Here is a 27,363-nt window from a genome sequence, read left to right as displayed (position 1 = left end):
CTTTGATTTTTTTTTTTTTTGTTGAGAGGTGTGTTATGGCTACCAGTAAATGGCAAATTTCTGCTGTGACTTAGGTGTTTAAAAAGATGTCATCTGATAATGCAAAGATTATAGGTAAGACCTTTCCACTTGCTCAAAATCAAACATAAAGTAAGAAAGACAAGAAGTGATTATCATGAGCAGTTTTTCTAAGTTAATGTATTCAGATGGTATTTATTCCAAGTTGAGAAAATTGTTACCCTAACTCGGCTAAAAATACCAAATGAAAACTTTAATGTTCTACTACAGCTACCAGATTTCTTTCATTCAGTAAGCTAGTATTGATACTTTGTTTTAAACAGCTAGCAATTAGCATAGTGATAGTATTATTGTGTGTGTTATTTATTTAATTACGTCTGACTCATGACTTTAATTACTTGATGTTTGTAATACTGGCACATAGCTGGAAAAAAATTCAAAGTTTTCTCCTCTGGCAGTTATATTTGGAGTTGATTTCTGGACTGCTAACTTCTTTTGTAAAGAAGAGTGTGTCCTTTTACATTTGAATAATGGAATTGGGAAACTGTGGCAACTGTAGCTGTCCTCACACTTAATTAAAATCCTTAATGGCATCTGCATTTTCAGCATTCTAAATTCAAATAAGAATCTGTTGTGGAACTCCATTTCCATAATTTTCGGTTAATTTTATTTCAAAATGAAGTGGGAGTTCTGTTCAAAACAAGTTAGTATAAGGAAACAGTTAAAGTGAAAAATAAAGCCTTTAAGACTTCTATTTCAGACAGGGTTTCAAATACTTTGTTCTTCATTATTCAGAATGTTGGGTCTGGATTTTTTGTTCAGTTAGACACGTCCAATGCCTAGATATTTTGCTTTAAAAAAATATTTGTTATGGTTATTTTGTTGAAATAATTGCAATCAAACTATAACTCATGACTCTTATTCTTTCCTTTCCTCCTTTGTTACATTATCTCTTTGTTCGTTCTTTGTCCCCTCCCTGGAAAATTCGTTCTTATTTTAAGTCTGCTATCAAATGTCACTCGTTTGTACAGTATGACAAACTGTTTGTGACTGTGGAGCAATATAACTTAATAAAATTTAAAGAATTTTGAATCTTACAGGTATGCCAAAGAATCTAAGCTAAATTTTAGCTATTTAGCTACTTAAGCTAAGACAGACTGACTTAGATGGGACTGGAGAGGGTTGACAGGGAGAGCAGGGGGAAATTTTGTGTTCTGCATTTTACCTTTTGTTCTTGCACGTTTAGTCCTTATCCCAAGGAACCCTGGATTGGTCTGTCTGAGTTTGCATTTGTAAGAGCCATTTTGTCCAGAATTTCTAGACAGATTTTGAATATAGGCTGCTACCAAGCTAAAAATCAGGGTCAGTGTCATAAGCAAGTAAGGCAAATCACTGCTGAAAGGAGGATTGTTTTAATAGTGGAGGCACCCACAGTAAGTCTAGAAGGTACAAACAGAGTGACGGAGGCCAGGAGGGAGCAAAATAAACTTTCAAGGAGTGTGGAGGTGAGCAGAGCTAGGATTAAAGGCTAGTGAAGGAGTTAGCAAGGAGACTGTGGATGAAAAACAGTTGAGCAGATGAAGAATGTTGGTAGCAAAGTGAAGGGAGTTGAAGAATCGGATCTGACGAGGAGCTGTTTGTAATTTTTAATTTTTTTCTTAAACATTTTATTTTGCTATCATTTAATTCCAGTGAATAAATCTGATTTCTCTTAAAATACTTTATTATAGCTGATTCAGCATTTTCTTGCTAGTACAATACATCATCACAGTATCTCAGCATTCCCTCTGTCTTCTGAGGTAGGGAATTACTGTTATCTCCAGTTACTCGCAGGGTGAGTAGAGAAACAGTAATTTCAAGTGATTAAGTAATAAATCAAACCTGACATAGCAAGGTTTTGAAGAAAAGTTTTGTTCCAGCTTCAAGTCAGTCCATCCATTCCGTTGTTGGATTTAGAGAGAGTAAAAGGCTATTCTAATATGCTTAAAATTAAATTAGTGAACAGTAGAGGTTTGTGAATAAAAGCATTTCCTTTCTTGCCTTTAACAGGGAGGCTTTCTATTGTGAGGATTATTTTTCATTTTTTTCGGGAGATATATTGAGTCCTGATGTTTCTGTTCAGTGTTGATGAATCTGATGTGGGCTTTGGAAAATTAAATGGCCAATTAACAATTGGCCATTTACAATTAATTTGCAATTAAAAAAACCTGCATCCAAAGCTTCTTGAAGCTTACCATCAAGATTCACTTGACCACACTTCTGTCAGCTCTCTTCTGTAATGTTACATAGTATAGCCCTGTAAATTGCTGTTGCATGGTTGATATTTCTTCTTTCCATGATAGGATGCATGCAATTTAGAACAGACTTTTTTTTGTAGGCAAAGTAGTCATGCAGCCTGCTAGTTACAATGGAACATTTTTATTGTAGTGGCTGCATTTCAGTGCAATATTGCTGCATTTCAGTGTAACCTTAAACATCAAGTAGAAGATGAGGAAGCCAAAATACTTTGTATCTAGGTGTGGTGTGTTTGTTTTAATTCTTCCATTCTCCCCTTCTGAAAGTGTTATGTTAGTGGACAAGCTCAAGGGGTGTAGTGATATGACTGAATGTACAGAGTAGTCCTGAATGCTTTTGAAATTAGGAGTCTAATTTGCATATCTTCCCTTGCAGGTTTCCTAATTGCCCTCATGCCTTTTCATAGCACACGTTCATCTCTAATACGAATTCAAGTAGGCCCAAAAGGCAAGCAGGCTGTTTGTCATCTGGTCTTTTTTGCTGTTGCTTATTAAAATGGTACTTACCCAAATCCAATTTATTTTGCTTACCTTTGAACGTGTTCTAAATGCACATCTGATTTTAGTAACATCTGGAAAATATGAAGAGTGTGAAATCCCCTCAAATAGTGTTCTCAACAAATGCTTGCAAGTGCATATGCATTCTTTCCCTATTGCATACACATACTGCACACATGCAAAAAAACTATTTTAAGGATGGTGCTTTATGTTTATATTTTTCAGTGTCTTTCTGTAGATCAAAATGAGTGTGTTTCTATTCTGACTAAAAGCAGATATATATATAGGTGATTTTTTTTCCTATTGTATGATATCCTAATGCTTGAGTGAAGATAGAAGGACACCAGGTGTTTTGAACATATTGTAACAGTTTGTAGCTGAATTTCAGGGCCTGTGATGAGACTGGGTTTTCATCTGATACTTTCTGCACCACTATTTCTTAGTCTCTTGTTCATCCTTGCCATAATAAAAGGGTGTATTTTGTATGGCACACGTGTAAATACTTGTTTTCCTCCCCAGGTTTTCAACATAAAAATATGCTATGATTTGTTCCTTTGTGTTTTTTACATAACTGTAAATGTCTTCAGATGTAAATGTCCCTCTAATGGTTTTTCTTTCAAATTCTGTTTTTCTCATTTTTTAAGATTTATGTCTATTTAAATATCTCTTTCATTTTTTGGTGAATTGTATTAATAAATGAAACTTGTTAAGCAAAGCTTTCTGATTTGTGAAGATGCTAAGATAATTCTAGATCAATTGCCTGGAAATGAGCCTAAAAAAGTAAAACAAATTTAATTGGCTGTATGACCATCAGTTATATTTTGAAGAAATCTGCTATACTAGTATCTTCCTGTCTGAAGTTTCCTTGTGCTTTTAGTCTATACATGCTATTATTGAATTTCTGTTTAAAGTTTTCTGAAAACAATGGTATGATCAAAGAGACCAGGAAAAAAACCTGTTTTGAGGGAGACAGAGTTTACCAGCTTCTCATACATGATTTAGTATTCTGTGGCAAAAAACCTGGAACTGTTTTTACCTTTCAAAGGCAGAAATGACTTAAATCTTAGTACTAAGAGAGGCTTCCTGTGTTATTAAACTTGTTTATGTTTGGGATTACTTGAAGTTGAAAGGTGATCTTTCGGGGAAATCTGGCAATTTGGTAAAGGTAATTGTTCTAGGGTTGTCCATAATAGACTATGCCTACAGTGCAGTCATATTGTACAAATATGCTCAGCTGGCCAAAGAAACTGGTGAATTGATGTTAAGATCTGTTACTCTTGATTTGTCTGTAATACTTACTGACATTGATAATTGATAATATTTAATATGGCTTATTGTGTGACTCGTTGCTTATAGGACACTGCTCTACAAAAACCAAGAGAAGTTTTCAGGCTACCTACAGACTTGACAGCTTATGATAATCGCCTTTGTGCTTCAATATATTTCTCATCTTCCACTTGGGTGACCCTTTCTGATGGAACAGGACGACTGTATTTGATTAAATCAGGCAAACGTGGAAACAGTGCATCTGAAAAGTGGGAGGTAAGTCTTGCAATAGTATTTTTAAGAACTGTACATCTCCATTTTTACTCTTGCATTCTTTGAGAGTTGCAGATATGTAATACTATGAAAAGTTAAGCTTTAAATCATAATTTTGTACCATCGATTTGAGGTTGTGTCCAAACACAAATCATGCAGTGGATTAATAATTTCTTTATGTGCAAAATATCTGTAAAATTCAAATGGTTGAAAGGGAACAGCTTTTTGACTGAAGAAGAATCTATCTTAATAAAAGTGAGCCTGTTTCTAAATAGGTGGCCAAGTGTTCCCCAGCAGAACTGTTTTTTTAAGAACCGTTTCCCTTTTCCATGTTTTTACGAGTCTGTCTAGGGTTTTCCCCCTCACCGCCACTTATCATTCATTAATTCATCTCTCCAGTAGAAAAAAATTGCCTGAAATTACCTTCAACCAAACTAAAAGCTGCTTTTGTTGTCAAGTTAGATGATTTCTAGACTGTGTAGTGTTTGTCTGTGCTTCCGTAATAGTGCTTGAAATACTCAACATTTAATTTACCGTATTTTAAAATGCATCCAAAGGAACTAGAATAAATCATAAGCAAAACTGTTGATTAGAAAGCTTTGATAAGTAGCCCTAGGGGTTACCTAGGCCTGTACTAAGCAAGTATAATGTAACCAACAGTATTTCCAGGACTTATCTCTGATAAAAGTGTTCATACTATGCGCTTAGCTTTGGAAAATTACTGGTGCTTAATATCTTCACTTAAAACTATTGGTTGTAAGTAAAGTGAGTGTTTTTATGACTCTCATGATGAAATAATTCCCATAATTCCTATAAAGAGTCTGCATAAGGAGCAATTTTTGTCCTTTCTGTAGCCATACCAAAGTGGTCTTATTAATACTGATAATAGTATTGGTTATCCTGCCTGGACACAATAAATGCAATTAAATTATGGTCATTTCCACCTAAGCTATTATGAATTTGTTGATCTGTGGTTGGTGCCTCTGTATTTGTGAAGGAGGAGTCTGGTATAGGACTCCCATATTTGGTATGCAGTTTTTTCCCTAAGTGGTCAAGGAGTTTTTAGTATTGGCTGGAACCCAAATTTCTGTCTTGATATGGAAGACTTCAGCATGATGGAGTAGTTCTTCCCTTGCGTCTTTTGAAAGTCCATTTATTAGGGAACCAGTCCTGTTCTTTAGTTGAATTGATGCTTGGTAGTAAATACCTACTGTTTTTTGTTCTGTTCTATGTGAGAATACTGATCGATGTAATTTATTTGACTTCTTATGGGAGTTGTCAGTATAACAGAAACATGAAATTTCCATATTGAAGATCTGTCACCACTCTAAATTTGCCTTGATTACGCAGTGGTTTACAGTGATGTTAAGATCTTCACCCCACAAATTTCAGGTTTCAGTAACACCACCTAGGTTGAGTTTACACTCAGTCAGGCACTGCAGCTTGAATTCCTTTTCACTTATTCTTTGGTGTTCAAATATTAATGGTCTAGTGAATGAAGAATGGTTTTATTTCTTCTTATCCTCCAATGTTCAGATTTGTTTTTTAGCATCTTGAGGTTTTTGCTGAAGGAGCACTTTTTGAGAAAAGCTGAAATGCATAGTTTCTAGAATTAAAACTTCCAGCTATAGATACCTAGTGCTAACTATCTCAAGTTATAAGACTTGCAGTCCTTCTATGTAATGTGATTCCATGTTTACAGTGGTGCTTAATAGCCTTTTAGTATAACAGTATTATTCACCAAATCTGCATATCTAGTCTTATCCAAATTTGAATGGACTTTTCCAAACCCTATACATAAAATTTCAAAATATTCTAACCCTAGCACCTCCCTACCACCCTTCCTAAACCTGAATATCATACTCTTTCATTTAATTGTAGGGTTTTGTTTGTTATTCTCTTTCATCAGACTTTTTAGAAAAGAAAAATTGAATCCCTTTTAAAAGTATTGGCCAAATCAGGAAATGTGGTTCCTCACCTTGTGTCAAGGTCTACAAAGACTCTCAGGATGGTGGGATGCCTAGGGAGGTAGGGAGAGCCTCTGTGCAACACCTACATTTGTCTTGAGTGCAAAACTGCTTTCCTCAGTTAATGTGCTGTCTTTACAGATCCTGGTCTGTTCATCAGTTGTTGTACCTCTACGTACTGTAGTACTAAACAGTCATAATGCTGATATTTTTGTGTTTTTTTGTTCTTTGTGTAATGGGCCCTTTTGATGATTTTATAATACAAAGAGTAATAAAAGCATTTCAGAACAGTATTGTGATAGCCAAGGATGGAGGAACCAGAAATGGATGACACTCACCGATGCATGCTGGCAGAGGGGTTTGTGGAAAGCGAACTTTCAGTGCTTTGACATTCAGTCAAGACTTTGACTGCTTTCTGAGGAATAGAAAATAGGAAAACTTTCCCATTTTGACTGGCTGACTTTTTACAACTTTGTCTTCTAGATTGTATTTAATGAAGAACTAGGCAGTCCCTTTACTATCGCACACAGTGTTTCATTTGTAAAATCTGATATGCATTCAGTAGCTGTGCTGTTGCTTAGAGTAGAGAAAGATGAACTGGACACAAAAGGAAGTGGATTTCATATTTCCCTGGAATGGGTTACAATTGCAGAGATAAGCAAAGAGGGTAAGTGTTTGACTGGTGGGTAATGTGAATAAACTTTTATCATGCTTTCATTCTTAGTCTTAAGAGTTGTTCATTTCTCAGTTTCTGTGTCCCAGAACCGTAACTCATTTTTTTACATAGGTAATTCTTTCTTCTCTTCTGAGATAAAGTTGTGAGTTGTAGATCTACATTTTGACAAATATTTGGATGCCAGAAAGAAGTAAATTTATATATGTGTGTGCTTAAAGTAATTAGAAAACAGGATAAGAACTTTATTTTGTTATATCATGAAATGAAGTTCCTGTGTAGCTTCATCTAGTAAAAACAAGGTTATACAAAACTAGTTCTAATAAATGTTTGTTATACTTCTCAAATGTTGCACAGTTGGATATGTGTTTTTTTAATCCTCTAACAGTGGCCTGGAACTGGAATTAATGTGTGACAAATATAAGAACTATAACATAGAAAATGAATAATAGAAGTTCTAGATTTTCTTACAATAAAATACTATGAAGACATCCCATTAATTAATAAGCCTTAATACACTAATTAACATTTTTAACATGTTGATCTAAAATAAATGTATTATCCTGATAAGGTCTGGCAAAGGGTAATTTAGCTGTTCAATATGACCATTCACATTTACATTAAATACAATAGTTTTCGTAAGGAATATAAGAGCCTATGTTTCAGAATATGATTTAAAGATTTGTGGGTTAAAGTAATTTACCCTTTTGGAGAAGACTGTGATGTGGTCTCTTTCATTATCTTCCCAAAAATCCGCTTTGATTACTGATAGAAATAAGATCGATAACTACTTATTAAAATAGTATTAAAGTAGTTGATTGCATATTGGGATGTTACTATCAGAACGTTCGTTGGCCTCCTACCTGTACCATACGGATAGGAGATTGAGGAGTGGCTTTATTCTCACAATCTATTTTAGAAACCTGGGGCAATGGAAATACTTGTAAAAGAGCGAGAAATCCACATGAGATTGCCTTAGGCTTTTGTGGCCAGCTCAGCAGGAAAAACCTCTGAATGTTACTAGTTATATCTTGTACGAAAAATTAAATTAGTGATACTGACAGTCTAGAATTTAAGACTAAAGCTTAGAGAGAGCACTGACACAAACTCGGATATTATATTTTGCAAGTAGTATGAATTTTTTCTTCCCCACCACCATAGTCTGGTCTTGTCTAATGTCTCTGTTAATAAATTCCCATTTTTTTTCCAAGTATTATTGTAGTTACAGGGGTAGTAATTTCCTTCAGTGAAGAGATTAAACATATGTTTGAAAGACTGTAAATATTTCCTAGAGTTAATTTAATTTATCATCTGTGAGAATTTTAACAAGTTTTTGGTTATTTTTTAAAAATCTCTTTGTATAATCTGCTGTTATTCATAAGTTGATTGATTGCTGAGAACTTTGAGTACAGTTAGATTCTAATGAATAAAGAACTTGTCACCTTACCTGTTTTAAGTCATTAATGCTTGTGTATTTGGGAGCACAGTGGGGAATGGCATGAACCTGGAGGCCAGTGGCTTACAACCAGGATCCCCCTTTTGAAGGCCACTGTTTTACAAAAGCTGAAGAAGATGGACATTTTCCATTGTGTTGTCAACACAAGCCATTTCAGTGTTTCTCAAGTTTTTACTGCAGCTCAAAAAGCATTTGAAGAGTGTTTTGTAGAGGGGCAGCAAACGACTATGCATTGCTGGACTAGATGTGAGTGAAGAAGGCATCATAAAAAAAAAAGATAATGCCACTTAGATTAATTTTAGGATCTATGTGTATAACAAACTGTGGCTGAAAAATAGAAAAGAAATTTCTTTTTGAACTGCATTACTGTGATTTACCTGGTAGGTTTTTGTAGTATTTTTAAATGTAGTGAGTTTCTTGTATAGTCATTTTTCTTCTCTAGAAAAATATTACTCTTCAGAAATATTTTTGGTCTTTTCATTTTATAGGTGACTGTAGATATGAGATCTTCAAAAGAAGAGTTTTACAAGGAAAATCAGTCCCTCATTATGCAGCAATTGAACCGAGTGGAGATGGTTTAATGATTCTCTCCTACAAACCATTCAGATTTATGCAAGATGAGGACAGCAGGTTAGAAGAAAATGATGATGAAAAAGTAACAAATAAAAAGAAAGGTAAAACTTAGCTGGCGGATTATAGCAGGTCACTCTCTGTTTTGACTAAATAAATAGCTCGTCAGTTTAGCCTCTGTTCAGAAACTTTAGTGTTGAATATTTGTGTTAACATCTACTTTCCAGAAAAAAAAAATAATAAAAAAAGGCAGGTTGGTGTCTTTAACATCTTTGTTTTCTTCCTCGGAATGCATATTGCATATAAACCTATATGAGAAGGGTTTTTTTTTGGATAGGAGACACAAACATACATGTTGCCTTAGGATAAAGGATATTTTGCAAACAGAGCTATAATGAGGATCTGCTAGAAGGTGAGTTGCTAAGAAAGATAGTCCTGCTACCTAAATTTAGGCATCTATTTCAAGTGTTGAAATTAAGAGACTAGTCTTCCTGGATTAGTGAGGGGTGTGTGAGGCAACGTAGAGTCCCCCAGATAGCTGTTCATCAGAAAGTTCTCTGGTGTGTCAGTTACTACTGCTTTCTGAAATGAAAAGAAGAAAAGTAGTTTATTTTAAGAGTGGAAATCTTGTAAAGGATTATTTCCACTGGTATCAAAACAAAATGAAGTGAATAAAAACCTATTAAAAAGTTGGGCTTTATCTGAAATGACCCGGAGTTCTGTAATATGTGCGTTTATCTTGTTACATTGTGTTATTATTTCAGATTTGTCTTTTCCTTGTGAGTATAAGAGATTAGTTAATAAACCAGTCTTAACTGAATGATACTGGCACAATCCTTGTCAATGGTGCAAAAATCTCATAGGAAAGCAGTGCAAAACAATCACAGTTTTGGAGGGAATGTACTAGTATATTCGGTATTGTGCATTATAATTGTATTAAGGATAGTCTGTTTTTATAAATCTTGACAAAGCAAAGTAATTCTTTGGTGCAGTGAACACCGTGATGTGATGTCTACACCATTGTCGCTTGAATTATCTAGTTCGAGGTTTGAAGAATTTTTAAGAGCTTCTCAACTTTTGTGCTAGATATGTTTAAGGAAGAAACTGGGTAAGGAACATTATATGGCTCGTAGCATAGTTCATTTCATGCAGATGTGGAATTATGGTGTTACCAAAGCCTAGAAAGACTGTCTCTAACTGTGTGGAGTACTGTTTGTAGCAATACCTTTTCTGCTGTCACAAGAATCTAACAACAGTGAAAGTACTGAAACCTGACCTCCTAGTTTAGAGGAAGGTCTAATATGGTAGGGAGAATTTGTCTTCTGAGAAGCCTGATGTGAGCTGCAGTTTTAGTTGCATGTTTACGTAAAATTGCAGGTAAAATAAATAGCATAACAAGATGTGCTGGCAATGGAACTCTAATTTTTTAAAGGTTTTTGCAACAGTGTATGAAGAAATGTTAATTTAGTTATGTCGCACACCAGTATTTTGGCTTTTTCTTTGTTCTTTCGTATACATGTGTTCTACACATACTTGACAACTTGTAAGAAGGCCATCTTGATGATAGTTTAGAGAAAAAATATCTAAGTTTTTTTTTTTGTATGGTCTTCTGTTCTTATGAACTAGGATTTTTGATATAAAATACAGTCCATGTCAGAATTTTGAAGGCTGTCGCACGTCTTAAGTTGATAGTTTTTGGGGAAGTATATATGTAGCATCTGTGACTGATCCATTATGAACAGGAAACTCATACTAACAAGCAACCTTGTAACAGTCCTTCCAGAGTCAAGAGTGAAGCTTTGATCAACTAATTCTCACATTGTGTTTTGACAATTTGAGAGCTTCCAAAGCATTTCAAAGACAGGTTCCATCCTTGATGCTTGACTTCTCTAAATAGGAAGATGTAAAAGATTGCTCTTCAGAAAATGAATGCATCTGCAGTAATGTTTTCTGTGACCAGCAGTGCATGTTCCAATCATGCTGTCAGAGCATTCCTTTTTTTACTTAGCTATAAAAACTATATAACGTATTTTAAAACGTTGATTCTTCCAGCAGTTTAATAGCTGAGGTTCTAGAGCAAGGAGTGGAAGTCACGCGTAACCTCTGGGCCGGCAGTTATATTTCAGGTCCTTGAACAAAGGCAGAAACAGGCTACTTGGTCTTTGAGGGCCATTTCTGTTGAATAGTCATTATAGCTTCTAGCAAAAGAGTTGAGAAAAAAATGCTTATGTTTCTGAATGACGTATACTTCTCAGCTCACAGCCACGATATCACTACACCCAGTTATGGTTTTATTGTAGATGTATATTTTTTTTTAAGTTAACATTAAGAATCTCCACAGGAATCATGAACAGCATGGTTTCTATCCTACTGCCAATTTTCTTTTTCTATTTGTGCTAAAGTTAGGATTGAACTAGACTATCATGCAGAAGCCAAATGTAACACTTTAAATATCTGGTTATTCCTGTGTCTTTTTTCTTTTTTTCTTTTTCTTTCTTCTTTTTTTTCCTTTGGATTGTTTGAGGGCAGTCTTCCTGCTCTGAACACTTTAGTATAGGAACTAAAATGCCGTTGTGGTCACTTTGTTCTTACTGTCCTCTGTTATGAGATGTGAGAGGGTAAACAGGATGTAGCCATAATTATGGCAGGAAAGACTGTACAGGAAGATGTGGAGTCCATCTGTGCCGGTGGAATACACATGCAGTGTATGTTTTAAACAACAGATGCTGTAGATTAATTCCAAATTTTCAGAAAGGCAATTTCGAACATGTCAAACCTTTGTAATTCTGTAAGCACTCATAAAAATCATTCACACTTTAGTATATTTAAATGTATTTTTGTTACCAATTTCATAATGTTACAATAATTTTAGAATCATATTTAATGTATATTATAGAATATTTAATGTATATTATAGAACTCTATTTGCATATTTGAGTGTGGAAATTAGTGTCCCTTGTGTGGACAACAATTAACTTGATTGCTAAAAATTGTTTCTCCATTAAATAGTCAGAATAACTGTTATGCAAATTGTTCAGAATTAATTTCCATTCTTCTCCAGACTTCCCTGTATCTCTCACCATTGCGTGCTGTAGACTCCAGGACAGTATTTGTAATCTGCTTTGTGTTTTTCTGCATGTTTCCAATTGTAGACCCCCTCTATTACTGGCAGCAGACTGAAGATGACTTGACAGTAACAGTTCACATTCCTCAAGATATTATTAAGGATGACATAAAAGTACGGTTTTCCCCTGATAACATATGTGTTGCACTGAAAGACCAGCCTCCTTTGATGGAAGGAAAACTCTATTCATCTGTGGACCATGAAAGCTGCACATGGATAATTAGAGAGAACAGAAGGTGTTGTATATGGTTTTTACTTTTACTACTGACAGGAATTGATTTGCAGATAAAGAGATCACCATATCTCTTGACTTCTGGGCTCTCCAGGAACGGACTCATTTAATGCTAGACCCTACATCCGTCCTTACAAGGATAAGAGGAAAAGAAATCATGATTTGCCATATTGTTTCTTTAGCTAATCATAAAAGTAATCCCCTTTCACCGTTACTTGCTTATGAGCTATGTGACCAGCTATTTTCTTCAACAGAGAACATCCTTTTCAAAGTATTAATTATTTTAATTTATTTTAGCTCCTCTTATTTAGAATAAAAGGGCATTGGGTATACCTGTCTGTGTACTGACAACTATATCTATATCTGACCAGCAAATGCAAGATTTCCTTTTGCTGAGCTCTGAAGCAGAGTTCTTAACAATGTATCCTAATATTGCAGTTTTTAATGTTAACCTTCTCATACTGTTTTCATGTGTTTTCCCTACTTTTATTGGCACCCAGAGTTAATTTGGTTTTACAAAATTTTCCATTGCCTTTCTAAAATAATAATTTGTGGTATGAGATACTGGAGATTAGTCCCTGTGCATGCGTATAGGACTACCTGCTTTTATTTTCTCTGAGAAGAATCTTGTCCATTCACTTCTAGATGGTCATGGTACACAAGTGAATAGGTAAACTGCTAAGTGCCTTCGATAGAAACAGTGTATGATATAGTGATGAAACTTTGGTGATAAATTCAGTCTAGGTCATAAAAATGAAAACATTAGCTATTTTGAAGCACTAAAGAAAAACTTTATTTTTTCCAAATATTCAGAAAAAAACAGGTATCAAAATATAAAAAATGGCTTTATAAGCAAAGTAAGCTTAATCAGTTCAATGACGTTTCTGTTTGTTTTTTTTCCTGAAATTTTAGGACTGATCAGCCTGATTTCTACCCCGTCGTTTGTGTTAATCATTTCTCTTTTACTTCTGCTTTCCACAAACAGAAGCTTTTGGTTTTCTACTAGTGTAACAGAGAAATTTTTCAGTCTGGTTTGATTTATACGTGTTTTATTATCTTTCTCATTCACGTACATGATACAAAATAATTCTGTGTGAACTTATTATGCTGTAGACCTCAACTAGGTAACGTTCATGGTTTTATTGAAGAAGTAAGTTTGAGTAGCTGTTTGTTTTATTGTCATTCTCTTTTTTTCTTTCAAAAATGAAAATACCAAAGAATAAAAGAAAAAAAAAAGATAGAATTCAGTGTTCCCTAAACCTTAGTCAAATTTACTGTTTTATTCCAAAAATTGTTGATTCTAGAATTTTAATTTTCTGGTAGAGTTTTGCCGATTAGTTGTAGATATCTTAATTTAGCTTTCTATTTAGAGTCTTTATATTGTTGTTAGAGCATCCAGAGGCTGCTCCAGAGCATTAAACTGAACAAAGATTTCAATGACACCTTAAGACAAGTTCAATCATTGTTTTAGATTTTTAAGGAGCAAATTGTTTATAAAATTTGCACTTGCACCAGTAAAAATGTTACGTATCAGGAAGGTGGCATAGCTATTCAGGTTTATTTCCACATCTCTTTCTGCACATGCTAAAAGGCAATGTGAAAACTGTCTATATTTAGAAATGTACCCTTCAGAGTTTTCTGTTTGAGACTTGAAGCTGAAGTCTCATGTTGTAAGCCAGTTTTTTTACTGCAATTAAAATGTGCGGTGGTCACTTACATGCACTATTTAGTCCTATCTTGTAGGACTAAACTGAGAGAGTTGATTGCTTATGTATAATGCTGCTAAACATACTGTTCTTGATCCTGCTACTTAAAAGACGGTTCAGAAGTTTCTGCTTATCTTTTGCAGCTGCACTTCCCATTGTGCTACTTGGTCAGAACTGCTAGAACTGAAGCACCATCTAAATGGTTCAAAGGAAGACTTCAGTTCTGAAGAATGAAATGCCATGTGCACACTATGAACAACAAGTGGTTATTCCACACTTAATAATCTTGTTCATTTTTTTTTTTTTTTTTTTTTGCCCTAAGCCTGTGATATCTCTTAAAAATACTTTAGAATTTTTGCGGCTTCTCTTTCCAATTATACTAGTGGGGTTTTTTTTTGTATTGTTGGGAGGGCAGGGATGGGTGTTAAAAGTCCAGAAAATAGAAGCTAAATGTTTTCTGTTTAGGAGCTTTGTGTTCACATCTCAATTACCTCCTGAACTTTGGAAAGTTCATACATATTTTAGACTCTGTAAGTTAGTGCCTTATTTATTTAACTAAGGAGTATGCATCGCTTATCTGCAAGTCTCATACAGAGCTCTTAGAATTTAAAGTTGGGATTTGTGCACACATCTACAGCTATCAGATATTGATATACATACATACATGTATATGTATATATACGTATGTATACATACATAATCTTACTGCAAGATAGAGTTGTCCAGAATCTTCAGGTATTCTCCTTGTAATATATGTGAATCATAGTTTAATAAGAATGTATGTAGATAGTTGTTTTTTATTGCTTGTTACAGTATTAAATTTCTGTTTTGTTTTGTTTTTTAATTTAATAGAGGCCATATTGGGTTACAGGTTGAAAAGTTAACCTTTTTAATTGGCTACCTTTAGTACTTTTTTTAAGCTGTAGGAGCTATTTGTGCTGATTCACTTGAAAAAGTGAACCTTGAGAAACTGGAGACTTTCTAAAGTTGTAGCTTTTGTGCATTTCTACTTGTTTTTTCTTAAATTTTCCATAAGATTATTCTACCTTTAGTGGGCTGAACTGAGAAGTTAGGCTACTAGTGGCAATTGTGATAAGAAAATAGGACATAAATTGCAAAAGGTGGATTGGTGAAATTCTGACAGAAGAGTATAAAACAAAAAGAAGACAAATAATTCCCTTTTAGGGTTAATTTTATTCTGGAAGAATCTTATGACCTTTTTTGGTGAAAGAAGGAAGGGGAAAAATGTTGCCTATGTCTTAAATGAATTGTAGCAAAAAGCACTTAAGATTTTTTTTAATGCTATTTAACAATAATTCATGAAGAAACCAAATGTTGCTGTGGGGCAGGTACATACAGTTTTTGCTCACTGTTAATCTTTATGAACCTTCATTTTCCAATGAAGCAGATATCTATACAGAAAAACATGACAGTACTATGTAATTAAGTCTTGATTTCCCCCCACCCTTATTTTCAGCCAAAATAAGATTATGCCTGAAGTGATCAGCTCCTGTTGCATGTAATTCTGTGACGTGTAACCTTGGTTAGGGGCTGGAAGCATATTGTGTTGAGCGTTCTGTAAATGCAGAACCATAAGCTGAGTCTTGAACCAAAGAAATGATTTAGACATAACATGGGGGGAAAGGATACAAGCTTTGGGGAGAAATGCAAGGAAATGAGACAATATGTAAAAATGCTAAAAGTTTCATTGCTCAAATGTGGTTCGTAATAGTATTTGTCTATTTTTTATTTGTCTATATTTTACACTATAAGTGTAAAAAAAGCAATGAAAGGTGCCAGTATATCATACATATTTGGACATTTACTGCTTTTGCTCTCTCCTAGGGTAAAGTAATGAGCCACTATTTATTGAAACAAGCAGGTTTGGTTAAATGGTTGCTTAAAGATTAATTTCCGTGTATGGTATCATCATGTGAAACAATTAAGAAGAGAGGAGTTGTTTCTATGGAAATAGAGGTATTTCCTTTAAATTAGATAAATTTTCCCAATGAGAAAATTTTGCACTTACTCTGTGATACAGAAGGGCACAAATGCAGCAAAACATAGATCTACCTACATCACTATGCATTTCTTTTTTTGAGTGCAATAAACATGCTAGATTTAAGGATCGAGAGTTGTTTTTTTTTTTTTCTATTAAGGAAATTCCTAATTTATTAATGGCAACAATATTCCTCCTTGACATGGGGAAAAAAAGTTGCATTAGTTGTCAGTTTCCAAGGCATTTTGAAATCTCTTCTGTTGTTCACTACTTGGCCTCTTGTTTTTTTAATACTTTTAAAATCTAATATGGTTTTGCTTTTGCAGCACTGAATTCTGAAAAATACAGAGATTAATGAGGATTATGGCTGAGTACCAAATGCTGTATTTTTTATTTGCACTGTAATCCCCTTTCCTTTCAACAAAGTAACTAAACTTGTCAGTGAAAGACTTTGAATTCTTATTTATAGACCTTTTTTACTTTTTGAGCTTTCTTTGATTAACAATCACCAGATATTTGCTCCGAACAAAAGCGTATGGCAATCGAAAGACATTCCAAATAATGCAGTACTGAAAAACTGTCATTCTTGCTGTGCATCTAGCACAAAATGTGATTCTGTTGTAGTTAGTGGTTTCTTCTAAAGAGAAAGTGTCTCCTTGAGCATGCATGTTTCTTGGAAATCTTGCTTTTGATTCCAGCGGTTTGAGACTGGAATTTCAGTAGTATACCTTTGCAAAAGGATCTTTCAGTTTGTCGTCTTAGGTTTGTGTGGTAATCAGTATTCTTTCTCGTTGTTTTTAACTTTTTCCTGTAGATTTATTACTATTTTTACAGTTTAGTTATTTTGAATGCAATATATTGTAATAAAGCTTATTGTACAAAGGTAAATTATTTTTTACTGTTTACCAAATAGTGTCTTAGAGCAGAGCAAGTGGTTTCATTGATCTCCTTCCCTTTTCAGTACCAAATACCAGTTTAATAAGAGTGTATGCAGTTTAATATTTTGTCTCAGAGCTCCAGTTCAAAAAATTATTTCAGCATGTGTAGGGGTTTTTTTGTGTAGCTTAAAGCTGTCCTAAGGTCTCCATTAGGCATGTTTGGCCCACACCTGCAAAGCTTCCAGTTCGGTTTCCTCTGAAAGATTTTGACATTCACAAACTTTCATTCCATAAGCCATAACCAGCATGCAGTAAGTGGGGCAAATACAAATTTGTTTCACAGGCACAGTAATGTTTCCAATCTTAATGTTAAGGAAAATATGGCCATCTGCACAGAGACTTTGAGAAGACTTGGTGAGAATTCTACCTATATAGACTTTATGTTAACTGTAGCTTTCTGACACCATGAAATGTGAGTATCAAGTAACAAAAAGAAAAAGGAAAAAAAACTCTACATTTTCAAATTATGATTTTTAAATACATATAATTTTCACCACCATTTCCCAGCTGTGGAAATTAGAGGAGAGAGGGTTTTACGTTTGAGAAACTGTGTCTCATAATAGTTTTGTTTATTGCTTTGTGTGCAATACATATGGCAGAAGTTATCAGTTTAAAATACAAAATATAAAATAAAATGATAGCCATAGTACTAACTTTGGGCTACTTAAATAAGCTTGATGTAGATATTGCATTAATGCACTGTTTGAACTTCTGTGTGAAGTATATAGGTGTATACTTTGTGAGACTTGGAGACTTAAATCAGACTGAGGTCTGATCAGATGTTGTAATAAGACAACTAGCATGACACTTTCTACAAGACATTTCCAATTGAAGTTTTTTATAGCTTTTTTTTTTGATAAATGTGTTTTCCTTGGGAACACATTTAAATGTAATAAGTTACACTTGGCTCTGAATGTTAGTACTGCGGTACCACTTAAAATCTGTTGAACAAAAATTGAAAACACATTACAGATATCTTTTATGCTACTTCTAATGTCAATTTAACTACTTTAGTTAATAAATGAAACTGATTCAGAGTTCATCAAATAGTTATTGCTATGATGCAGTAGCTAGTAACATAGAATATTTTCCTACTCTGTCAGCTAAAAAGATTGACGCTATAGACCTTGCTAAAAGTGTATTTAATGAATTTACCTCTCGCTACATTGTTCCGCACGTATGTAGGTCTAATGCAGTAATTACCAGGAATTGCTGTATTGGTGCATCAGGTTAAAAGTCTTTTTTAAATTTTTCTTTGTTGGTTTTTTTTTGTTACATGCATTTTATTTTTAAATTCTCTTTTTTTACAGGCTACATTTTAAATTTTTCTTTGTTTTTTTTTGTTACATGCATTTTATTTTTAAATTCTCTTTTTTTACAGGCTACAGAAATTAAACCTCTTCTGATATATAACGTTAGGTGTACAGTGTAGGTAACTATGTGTTGCAGTATTTTTGAGGTGTATCAAACACACATTTTTGTCCTAGGTGTTGTACAAAGATAGCGCGCATTTAAGGAGCCATATCATTAAGTACTTAATAGGTTTCAAATAAACCATTGTAGTGAAATTGAGTGTGTCTTTGAATACATTTCTTAACAGGTGACCTTTTACAGTAATTAAAATATTTTAATAACTACTCCAAATGAAACCTCATTTAAATTGAAAATACTGAGGACTCTTATATGAATGCATTTTTGTTGTGTTTAGGTTTTTAGAAATCAATTGTCCTTGATCTGGTTTTCCTTTACAACAGTTTATTTTGTAAATCAGTCCTAATAGTTGCTGTTACGTGGTTTTCATTATTAATTCAGCTTGAAGAGAAGTGTTCAGATCTACCTTTACAGCTTTTGACTGTTATCCTGAAAAGATGATGCAAAGATTTTCATTTATTTCTCTTTCCATCTCCTGTCTGTATTTTAGCTTGGAAATTTCTCTAATTAAGAAAAGTGAGGGACCCCAGTGGCCAGAACTAATAGTTGGTGACACAAGAGGAGAATTCATTATGGACCCTTCCCAATGCTCTGCAATATCTGAATGCCTAATGCATCTTACCTCTGAAGTAATGGTAAGAAATTGAAAGTAAAACATCCGAACTACTTGAGTATCTGAGTGTTGTCTTTTCTTGATATTCTAACTCTCACTTCGTTGGCATGATATAGCTCTTCAATTCATGTGCTATTCAGAATACTAACACTACATTCCTTTTTAACTGAAATTGTTGACAAACAATAATAGCACTAGAGAGTTGTGAATAAATTTTGAACTTTAATAAAATCTTCAAGAGCAGCTGAATTGAGCTTAGATGGTGGTGTCTGTGCAACAAAAGTCTGATTAAATGTTAAAAATAAATTTCATTCCCATCACTTAAGATGTAGCAGTTTTCAAACAGTTGATTTAAATACTTTTGAAGGATGTCTGTTTTCTGTGATAACCTTCTGGTAAAGCAAAATTGTGCATCAGAAGGAATAACAAAAGCAAACAAAAGAATTACCCAAATCTCTTAAACCTAAATACTTGACTGTCAAATTGCTATAACCAAGATACAAATTCAGTTCTGAAGTTTGGTTAATAGCCTCTTAGGTCAAAACGGTCTCCTGTGAAAATGTTATCTATATAAGGTCTGTAAGTTCTAAGAATGTGAGCCAGATGTTTTAGAAGATCTTCTAATCTAAAAGAAAATAAATATATGTTACTGGGAGTACTCCACAACCTTTGTTAAAAGTCTGCCATTGGCTAACTTCATAGAGTGATCTGTTTTGATTCTGATTATCTTTCCTCTCGTCTCCAAGCAGTGGATCTTTTTATGTGTGTGTTTCTTTTTTTCCTTCCTTTATTTACATTGTTGCTCTCCATTTACAAATACAGAAACAACCACTAGGATTCACCCTTGACCTTCTTTTTGCTATGGTACATAGACTGATTTCCTCAGTCTCTCCTTATTTAGTTTGATTTCCAATCCTCTTATTCTCTTGGCTCTCTCCTGAATCTTGGATTTTTGTAAACTATGAACATAAAATCTAAGTGTGGTATTCCAGTAGTGACTGCACCTGTGCCAAGTTTAGCAATAGGAGGAAGTAAGAGTACATGTACCCCTCAGCACTTACTACATTTTAAGTCTGTTTTAATGTGTATGAACTAAAATATTTGTGCACGGGGTGAACTGCGAATGTTACCATTATTTTCTGGTCACTGTAGTTAGTAGAATCTCTGAGCCAATGTTTCAGCTGTATAGATACTTCAGAAGGATGAGTTTGACCTATTATAAATGATAAAGTTGCACTGGAATTGGAAGCAGCGAGTTTTAAAGGTTATTTATCAGTAAGTTAGAGATTTTTCTTTTGCCTTCTTGGAGATACTGTACTTGGCTGATATTGAGTGTGAGTGTGAATAAGATTATTTTTTTTTAAGGAAAATTTAAGAAAACATAAGCATGATTCATGAACTTTCTGGCATTTTTATTATCCAGGGAGCCTTTGTTTAAAATGAAATAAAATGCCATTTGTAACTGCTGCTTGCTTGATACTTCCCCTTTTAGTTTAATTAGAAAGTGACATCTCATCTAAAACCTTGTGAAGTGCGACTCCCCATGGATCTTGATTTATTAGCTTTGGATTATTACTTTTTTGAATGAGGCTGAAAGAAGTGTTATTAAAATAAATCTGTTTAGTAATTTAATTGATTTCCCCTCACTTCCAATCTGTAGGCAAGATATTGTAGTACATTTTTTTGAACAGTTTCATTAATAACTTCAAATTGCCCTTCTGAGTTGCTTTTGCAGTTTTGCAGCTCAGATACTGATTTTTCCCTCCTCACTACTTTTAAGCCTGCATGCAATAATGAGCATCTAAAGAAACCTATGTCTTGGCAACTGTTCAAGTAAATGTTAAGTATTTTATTATACTGGAGCTTTATCTACATGTGTATAATAGAAGCATGGAATCTTTTGATGTTCTCAAATGCTTAAGGTAATGCTGTTTACCTGGAACATAAAAAAAAAAAAAATTATTAAATGACTTCATTTAGTTTTTTGGGCTAAATTCTGTGGTCGATAGAAGGTTTATGTTTGTTTATAGGTCCGTATTGGGATATCCCTGTCAACAGTATAAATTAAATTTTAAAATTTTAAGTGAGAGAGGAATTTCAAATCCATATATTTACAAACAAGTGATTCAGCCTTTGTAAATAAAACTTGAAAAGACATAAATTAGCCATAATTTTAGTATTTTACTTTCCAACGTGATTGATGCCACTGTCTTGAAAGTAATTTTCAAATTTAAAAATACTAATTGTGTAAATGTATCTTTTTCTGATACGTAAAACAGCTTATTCTGATCCTTCACTCTTTATCCTGAAGTGCATTTTATAGTAGAAACAAACTGAAATGCCTCAGGCAAAATTGTTTTCTAATAATAAGTTTTAAATAACTCCTTTTAACACAGATTTGACTATGGGGCTTCATGCAATATTTTGACTTATGGAGTCTGAATGTTTTTAGCAAAGTCTTGGAAAAAGTGTCTGAGATATCAACGAAGGTTAAATGTGATACTGTTTGTGTGACAGTGGAGGTTCTTTTCCTCCCCGTAAACCAGAGGCCATCAAGAATGTTTGATAGAGGAGAGATGAACCCCAAAGTCTAGCCTTCCGAAAGACAAGCATTCTGTTTTAAGTTCTGTGCATTAGCCTACATCGTATGTCACTTAACCTTTTCTGTTTTTGTTTTTTTGACATATATAGAGCATATTACCTCTTCAACTCTGTATTTTTTTTGAACTTAAATTGTCTCAGTGTTTAAAAGTTTTGTCCTGTGTTTCCTGTAGTCTGTGGACTGAACCAAAATAAAAGTTACTAATAATCGGAGTTGATGAAATGGATGAAGAAATGAGTATATGAACTGAAGAACTCCTCCCTGGCAGAGCAGTTGAATCTCAGTGCCCTGTCTTACCTTTCCTCATATATTTGACCTCAACTTTCAGATTATATTAGTTGTTAAGATGATGTGTTGATTCTTTTATGCAGGAAACACCATTAATTCATAAGGGACAAAGAGGGAGTACACTTTTGCCTTCTGTTAAATAAACCTCCCTTTCCATTACCATGTAATTGGTTCATTAAATATATCAAAATATAGCATAACTTGCTTGTTTTGATAATTATTTCTGCTAATGGCATCTCCCTTAGATAAGCTGTTTCTCCATACAGTAGTGTTATGTCTTGATCTCAAATTATTAGTAGTAGTGATGTTTTTCCTCTCTCTGGCTTTTGGGATGTCAAAATACAGGGGTATTTTTTTCTTGTTTTGAGAGCATTGAGAAATATGCAAACATTATTAATTTTAACTGATTATTAGTAAAGCTAAAAGGAAGAATGTATTTAGAGCTACTTATAGAGTGAATGAGTCCATTTTTTTTATCACACCCAATGGCAATCTGTAAGAAACTTTATTTTTATGTAAATTTACTTGACCTGGATAGGTTTTGAGGATCATCTCCTCTTTCTACTCATAGAAGGGAATCTGTTGTCCACATTCTACTGCCTTATGTTCCTTTCCTTAAACTGAAATGAATTTTTTTGTACTTAGCACCCATGTTGTCCCTCACAAGAGAAATGCTTGTATTCATTTAAGATAAGTACAGAATAGTTTTGATCTTTAAATATGAAAGGATATGCGGCTGATTACATTGCCCCTCTTACTGTTCTATTAAACTTGTTTTTGTTATGGAAAGGGATTGTTATATGTTTTTTGAGTAGTTTGGATTTTTGGTGTATTTCATTGTCTTTTTGTTTCAGAATCCAAATCCGGACAAGGAAAACCCGCCTTGTAATGCACAAGAATTAGAAGAATGTGATGCTTTTCTTGAAGACAGCGCAAGTTTGTGCAGATTTGATGGTGATACCTTGAAAATTACTCATGTAGTAAGTGCTACAAAATGTTGCAAAAGTATTCTAAAATATTTTTTCAAACATGAAAATGGAATTATTTTACCAGAACAAAAAACTGTGCAAATTCTTGAAGCCATGTAAATTTCTTCTATAACATAAAAATTGCAGTAACAGCATAAATTATCAGCCAATGTATATATCCCTCATTATTGTTTTAATGTAAAATAAGGCTTTTATCTTGATTTTAAAAAAAGATCTAAAATACTTTCACAAGTGAGCACAAGTTTTCCTTTAGAAAAGCAAAGCTATTTCAGCACGGCTCCCAGAGGCAGCCAAGAGACACAGTAGTTTGCACAGAAGTTCTCACAGAATGGTGCAAAGAAGGGCCCAGTAACACTCCTCAAACCATCGCACATGTCCTCAGCTATGGTGGTGACACACCACAGGTGTGGTCCCCAGCAGCCATTGGAGCAGCTTTCTCTTCACTATCAGAGGCTTCAACCCAGATGGAGCTTTAGAAGGAAGACACAGCTCTGCAAGTCTCGGGCTGTGGGGAGTGCCTGGGGCTTCTCAGTGAGGCTGGGGCTGATCATCTTTTTGCCTGCTGGAGGTGTGCAGCACCAGAGAGGATGAGAAAGAGATGGACCAGGTCTTCTCTGAGACTCGGCAGCTTCAGGAGCCCAAACCTGCAACAGTAGTAGAGGGCAGGGAGAGTTTGTGCCTCCTGGGTCAGAAAGTTGAAACTCTGACAGTGGTGAAGGGTGAAAGCTGATGACATCTGGCCCCAGGAGGAGAGCTCCTGCTCCACTAGAAAACTTGCAGCTTCAGAATAGGTTCACTTTCCTTGTAGCTGATGAGCTGGGAACACTCTCAAACAGAGCATCTGTTTCAGCCGAGCCTCCTCTACACAGGAGCACCAGGAGGAAGCAGCAAGTGTTAAGCAGTGAGAGACTCCCTGCTGCAGGGGATGGAGGCCCCCCCATCTGCCAACCTGACCAGCCATCTAGGGAAGTTTGCTGCTTGCTGAAGCTCACATTGGAGATTTCATGGAGAGGTTGCCAAGGCTTGTCCTGCCCTTGAATGATTATCCGCTATTGCTCTTCCATGTGGGCACCAACAGTACTGCCAGGGGAGACCTAGAGAGTATGAAATGTCATACTAATGGTCAAGGTCATGGGGGTCCAGGTGTTCCCCATCCTGCTGGAGAGGGGGAAGGGCCCAGGGAGGACTGAACGGATCCTGTGGGTCAACAGTTGGTTGCACAGCTGGTGTTGACAGCAGAGTTTCGGTTTCTGTGACTGTGCGACCCTCCTCAAGGACTGACAACTGCTTGGAACAGATGGAATCTACCTGGCAGAGTGGGGGAAAATTATCTTTGGCAGCAGACTGGCCAATCTGGCACAGAGGGAATTAAATGACAGGAATGACAGGGGGAGGGAGAGAATGACCAGTGAGCAGGTAAGGAAGTGGTGGATGGGGTTAGCAACCAAAGGGTCTGGGGTGATGTAAACAAAATGCACATCTTAATCAACAAAATAGGTCTAAAGTGGAATCACCCAAGTGTATGCATGTAAATAAGGAAGTGATTATGGGACCACCTTATGGGAAAAGCTGTAATGCCCTTTCTAGGAGGTCATAACACCAAAGTACCCCTCTGAAATACCTATACACTAATGCATGCAGCATGGGAAACAAACAGGAGGAATGAGAAGTCTGTGCAGTTACAGGACTGCAATCTCATTGGGATCACAGAGATGTAGTGGGATGGCTCACATGACTAAAGTGTTGTGTTGGGTGGATACAGGCTTTTTAGGAAGGACAGACTGGGAAGTCAAGGAGTGGTTGCACTGGATGTGAAAGAGCAACTGGAATGCATGACGCTCTGCCAGGGAACAGTTGAGGGGCCTAAAAGGTGAGAGTTTGAGTCAGAATTAGCAAGCAGACAAGCGTGAGTGACATAGTGGGTGTCTGTTATAGAAGCTTCATGTTTGCAGGCCCTGCTGCTCATGGGGGACTTGAGCCACCTTGATACCTGCTGAGGGACAACACAGCAGGGCAAAAGCAGTCCAGGAGGTTTGTGGATTGCGCTGATGACTGCTTCCTAACGCTGGTGATCAAGGAGCTGACAAGGTGAGATGCTCTGCTGAACCTCATACTTACAAACAAGGAAGGACTGGTTGGCGGTGTGAAAATCAAGGGCAGCCTTGGCTGCAGTGGCCTTGAGGTGGTGGAGCTCAGGATCCTGCAAGGAGAGAGCAGAGCAAAAAGCAGGATCACAGCACTGGACTTTAGGAGAGCAGGCTTCGGCCTGTTGAGGGATCTGCTTGGAAGAATTCCAGGGGGTATGGCCGTGGAGGGAAGAGGAGTCCAAGATAGCTGGTTGATACTCAAGGATCACCTCCTCCAAGCTCAAGAAGGGTCCCATCCAACTAGTAGCAAATCAAAGGCAGCAGGAGGCCTGCATGGATGAGCAAGGAGCTCCTGACTAAATGCAAACATAAAAAGGAAGTGTACAAGAGGAAGCAGGGACACATGACCCAGGAAGAATATAGACACGTGCAGGAATGGGTTTAGGAAAGCTAAAGCCCAACTGGAGTTGAAATTGGAAAGGAACATGAAATGCAACAAGAATGGCGTAAGCAGAAAAGGGCATATAAGCAGCTAGAGAAAATGTGAGCCTGCTGCTAAATGGGTTGGGACCCTGGTAACAAAGGACACAGAAGGGGCAAAGTTCTTGAATGCATTCTTTACCTGAGGCTTCACTGAGAAGACTGGCCTTCAGGAATCCCAGGCCCCTGATGCCAGAGGGAAGTCTGGAGCAGTGAAGACTTGCCCTTGGTGGAGGAGGACCAGGTTAGGGAATGCTTAAACATGCTGGACGTACACAGGTCCCCGAGCCCTGACAAGGATGCTCCCATGAGTGCTGTGGGAGTTGGCTGAGTGTGAAGCCACTCTTGATGATCTTGAAAGGTGACGGTGACTGGGAGAGGTTCCAGAGGACTAGAAGAAAGCAAGTGTCGGCCCTATCTTCAAGAAGGGTGAGAAGGAGGATCTGGGGAACTACAGGCTGGTCATCCTCAGCTCGATCTCTGGGAAGGTGATGGAGCAACTGATTGTGGAAGATATTTCCAAATGTATGAAGGACAAGAAGGTGATTGGGAGTAGTCAGCGTGGATTTCTAAAGGGGAAATTGTGCTTAACTGACCTGTTAGCCTTCTGTGATGAGCTGCCTGGCTTGGTGGATGAGAGGAGAGGAGTGGATGTTGTTCACTTTGACTTTCGTAAGGCTTTTGACACTGTCTCCCGTAGCATCCTCATAGACAAGCTGACGAAGTGTGGGCTAGGTAAGTGGTCAGTGAGGTGGATTGAAAACTGGCTGAGCTGCTGGGCTCAGGGGGTTGTGATCAGCATCACAAAGTCCAGCTGGAGGCCAGTGACTAGTGGTGTCCCTTAGGAGTCGATACTGGGACCAGTACTGTTTAACCTTATTGTTAATGATGTGGATGATGGGACCGAATGCACCCTTGACAAATTTGTAGATGACCCAAAACTGGAGAAGTGGCTGCGGCACCAGATGGTTGCACTGCCGTTGGAAGGGACTTTGACAGGCTGGAGAAACAGGCAGAGAGGAACATCATGAAGTTCAGCAAAGGGGATTGCAAAGTTTGCCAAAAAAAAAAAAAAAAAAAAATCCTGGAGAAGAATTACCTCTTGCAGCAGTACACGCAGGGGGCCAAGTAGCTGGAGAGCATCTTTGCAGAGGAAGACCTGGGAGTCCTGGTGGACGGGAAGCCCACCATGAGCCCGCAATGTGTCCTTGTGGCAAAGGCGGCCAAGAGTGTCCTGGGCTGCATTAGGCAGAGCATTACCAGTGGGTTGAGGGTGGCGATGCTTCCTCTCTACTTAGCACTGCTGAGAGCACATCCGCTGTGCTGTGTCCAGTGCTGGGCTGCCCAGTACAAGTGAGACATGGACATACTGGAGGGTGTTTGGCAAAGGGCCATGAGTATGGGTTAAGGGGCTGGAGTATCTCTCATATGAGGAGAGGCTGAGAGTTGTTTTAAATGCAAAAATTCTATTATTTGAACAGAAATATTTTATTTAAAAGAATTTGAACTGAACTTGATTCTGAACTGATTTTGGACTAGAGCAGAGTGAGAAAGGATTTAGCAGGATTTCTAGAAATGCTAAACTAAGAGGAAGTGAAATCTTAAACTTTTTTATTCATAAAACTGAAGAAATTCAGTTGATTCTTTTAAACTCACTTTGTAAAGTGGGAAAAGTCCTCATCTCAAAATGTTTTGACCGTTTTAGAACTTAAAGAAATTCTTCAAAAGGATCTTTTTTTACCTCACATTTTGCGTATTTTTTATAAGAGTTTCACTGGAAAATTCCAGACTATAGTCTTACCTTAAATGGATTCAAAAGGCTATTTAATTGTTATGAAAGAATTTGTAGTGTCATCTTC

At 36.1% G+C, this 27,363-nt stretch overlaps 1 protein-coding gene across 2 annotated transcripts in view; it reads left to right on the top strand.

The window, feature by feature from the left end:
- The window catches only part of NUDCD1 (NudC domain containing 1), a 52,937-nt gene that overhangs the window by 13,225 nt on the left and 12,349 nt on the right, over window positions 1-27,363 (top strand). For both annotated transcript variants that reach the window (XM_026099767.2, XM_026099766.2), the window contains exons 3-8: window positions 4,167-4,352; window positions 6,800-6,983; window positions 8,934-9,119; window positions 12,168-12,375; window positions 18,936-19,080; window positions 22,803-22,928. In XM_026099767.2, the coding sequence (XP_025955552.1) occupies window positions 4,167-4,352; window positions 6,800-6,983; window positions 8,934-9,119; window positions 12,168-12,375; window positions 18,936-19,080; window positions 22,803-22,928 (1,035 nt within the window). The remainder of the gene's footprint in view (window positions 1-4,166; window positions 4,353-6,799; window positions 6,984-8,933; window positions 9,120-12,167; window positions 12,376-18,935; window positions 19,081-22,802; window positions 22,929-27,363) is intronic.

The sequence above is a fragment of the Dromaius novaehollandiae genome, chromosome 2, assembly GCF_036370855.1.
Source record: "Dromaius novaehollandiae isolate bDroNov1 chromosome 2, bDroNov1.hap1, whole genome shotgun sequence".
Taxonomy (NCBI): domain Eukaryota; kingdom Metazoa; phylum Chordata; class Aves; order Casuariiformes; family Dromaiidae; genus Dromaius; species Dromaius novaehollandiae.
The sequence above is the reverse complement of the archived record's forward strand: the minus strand, read 5'-3'. Positions and strand labels throughout refer to the sequence as shown.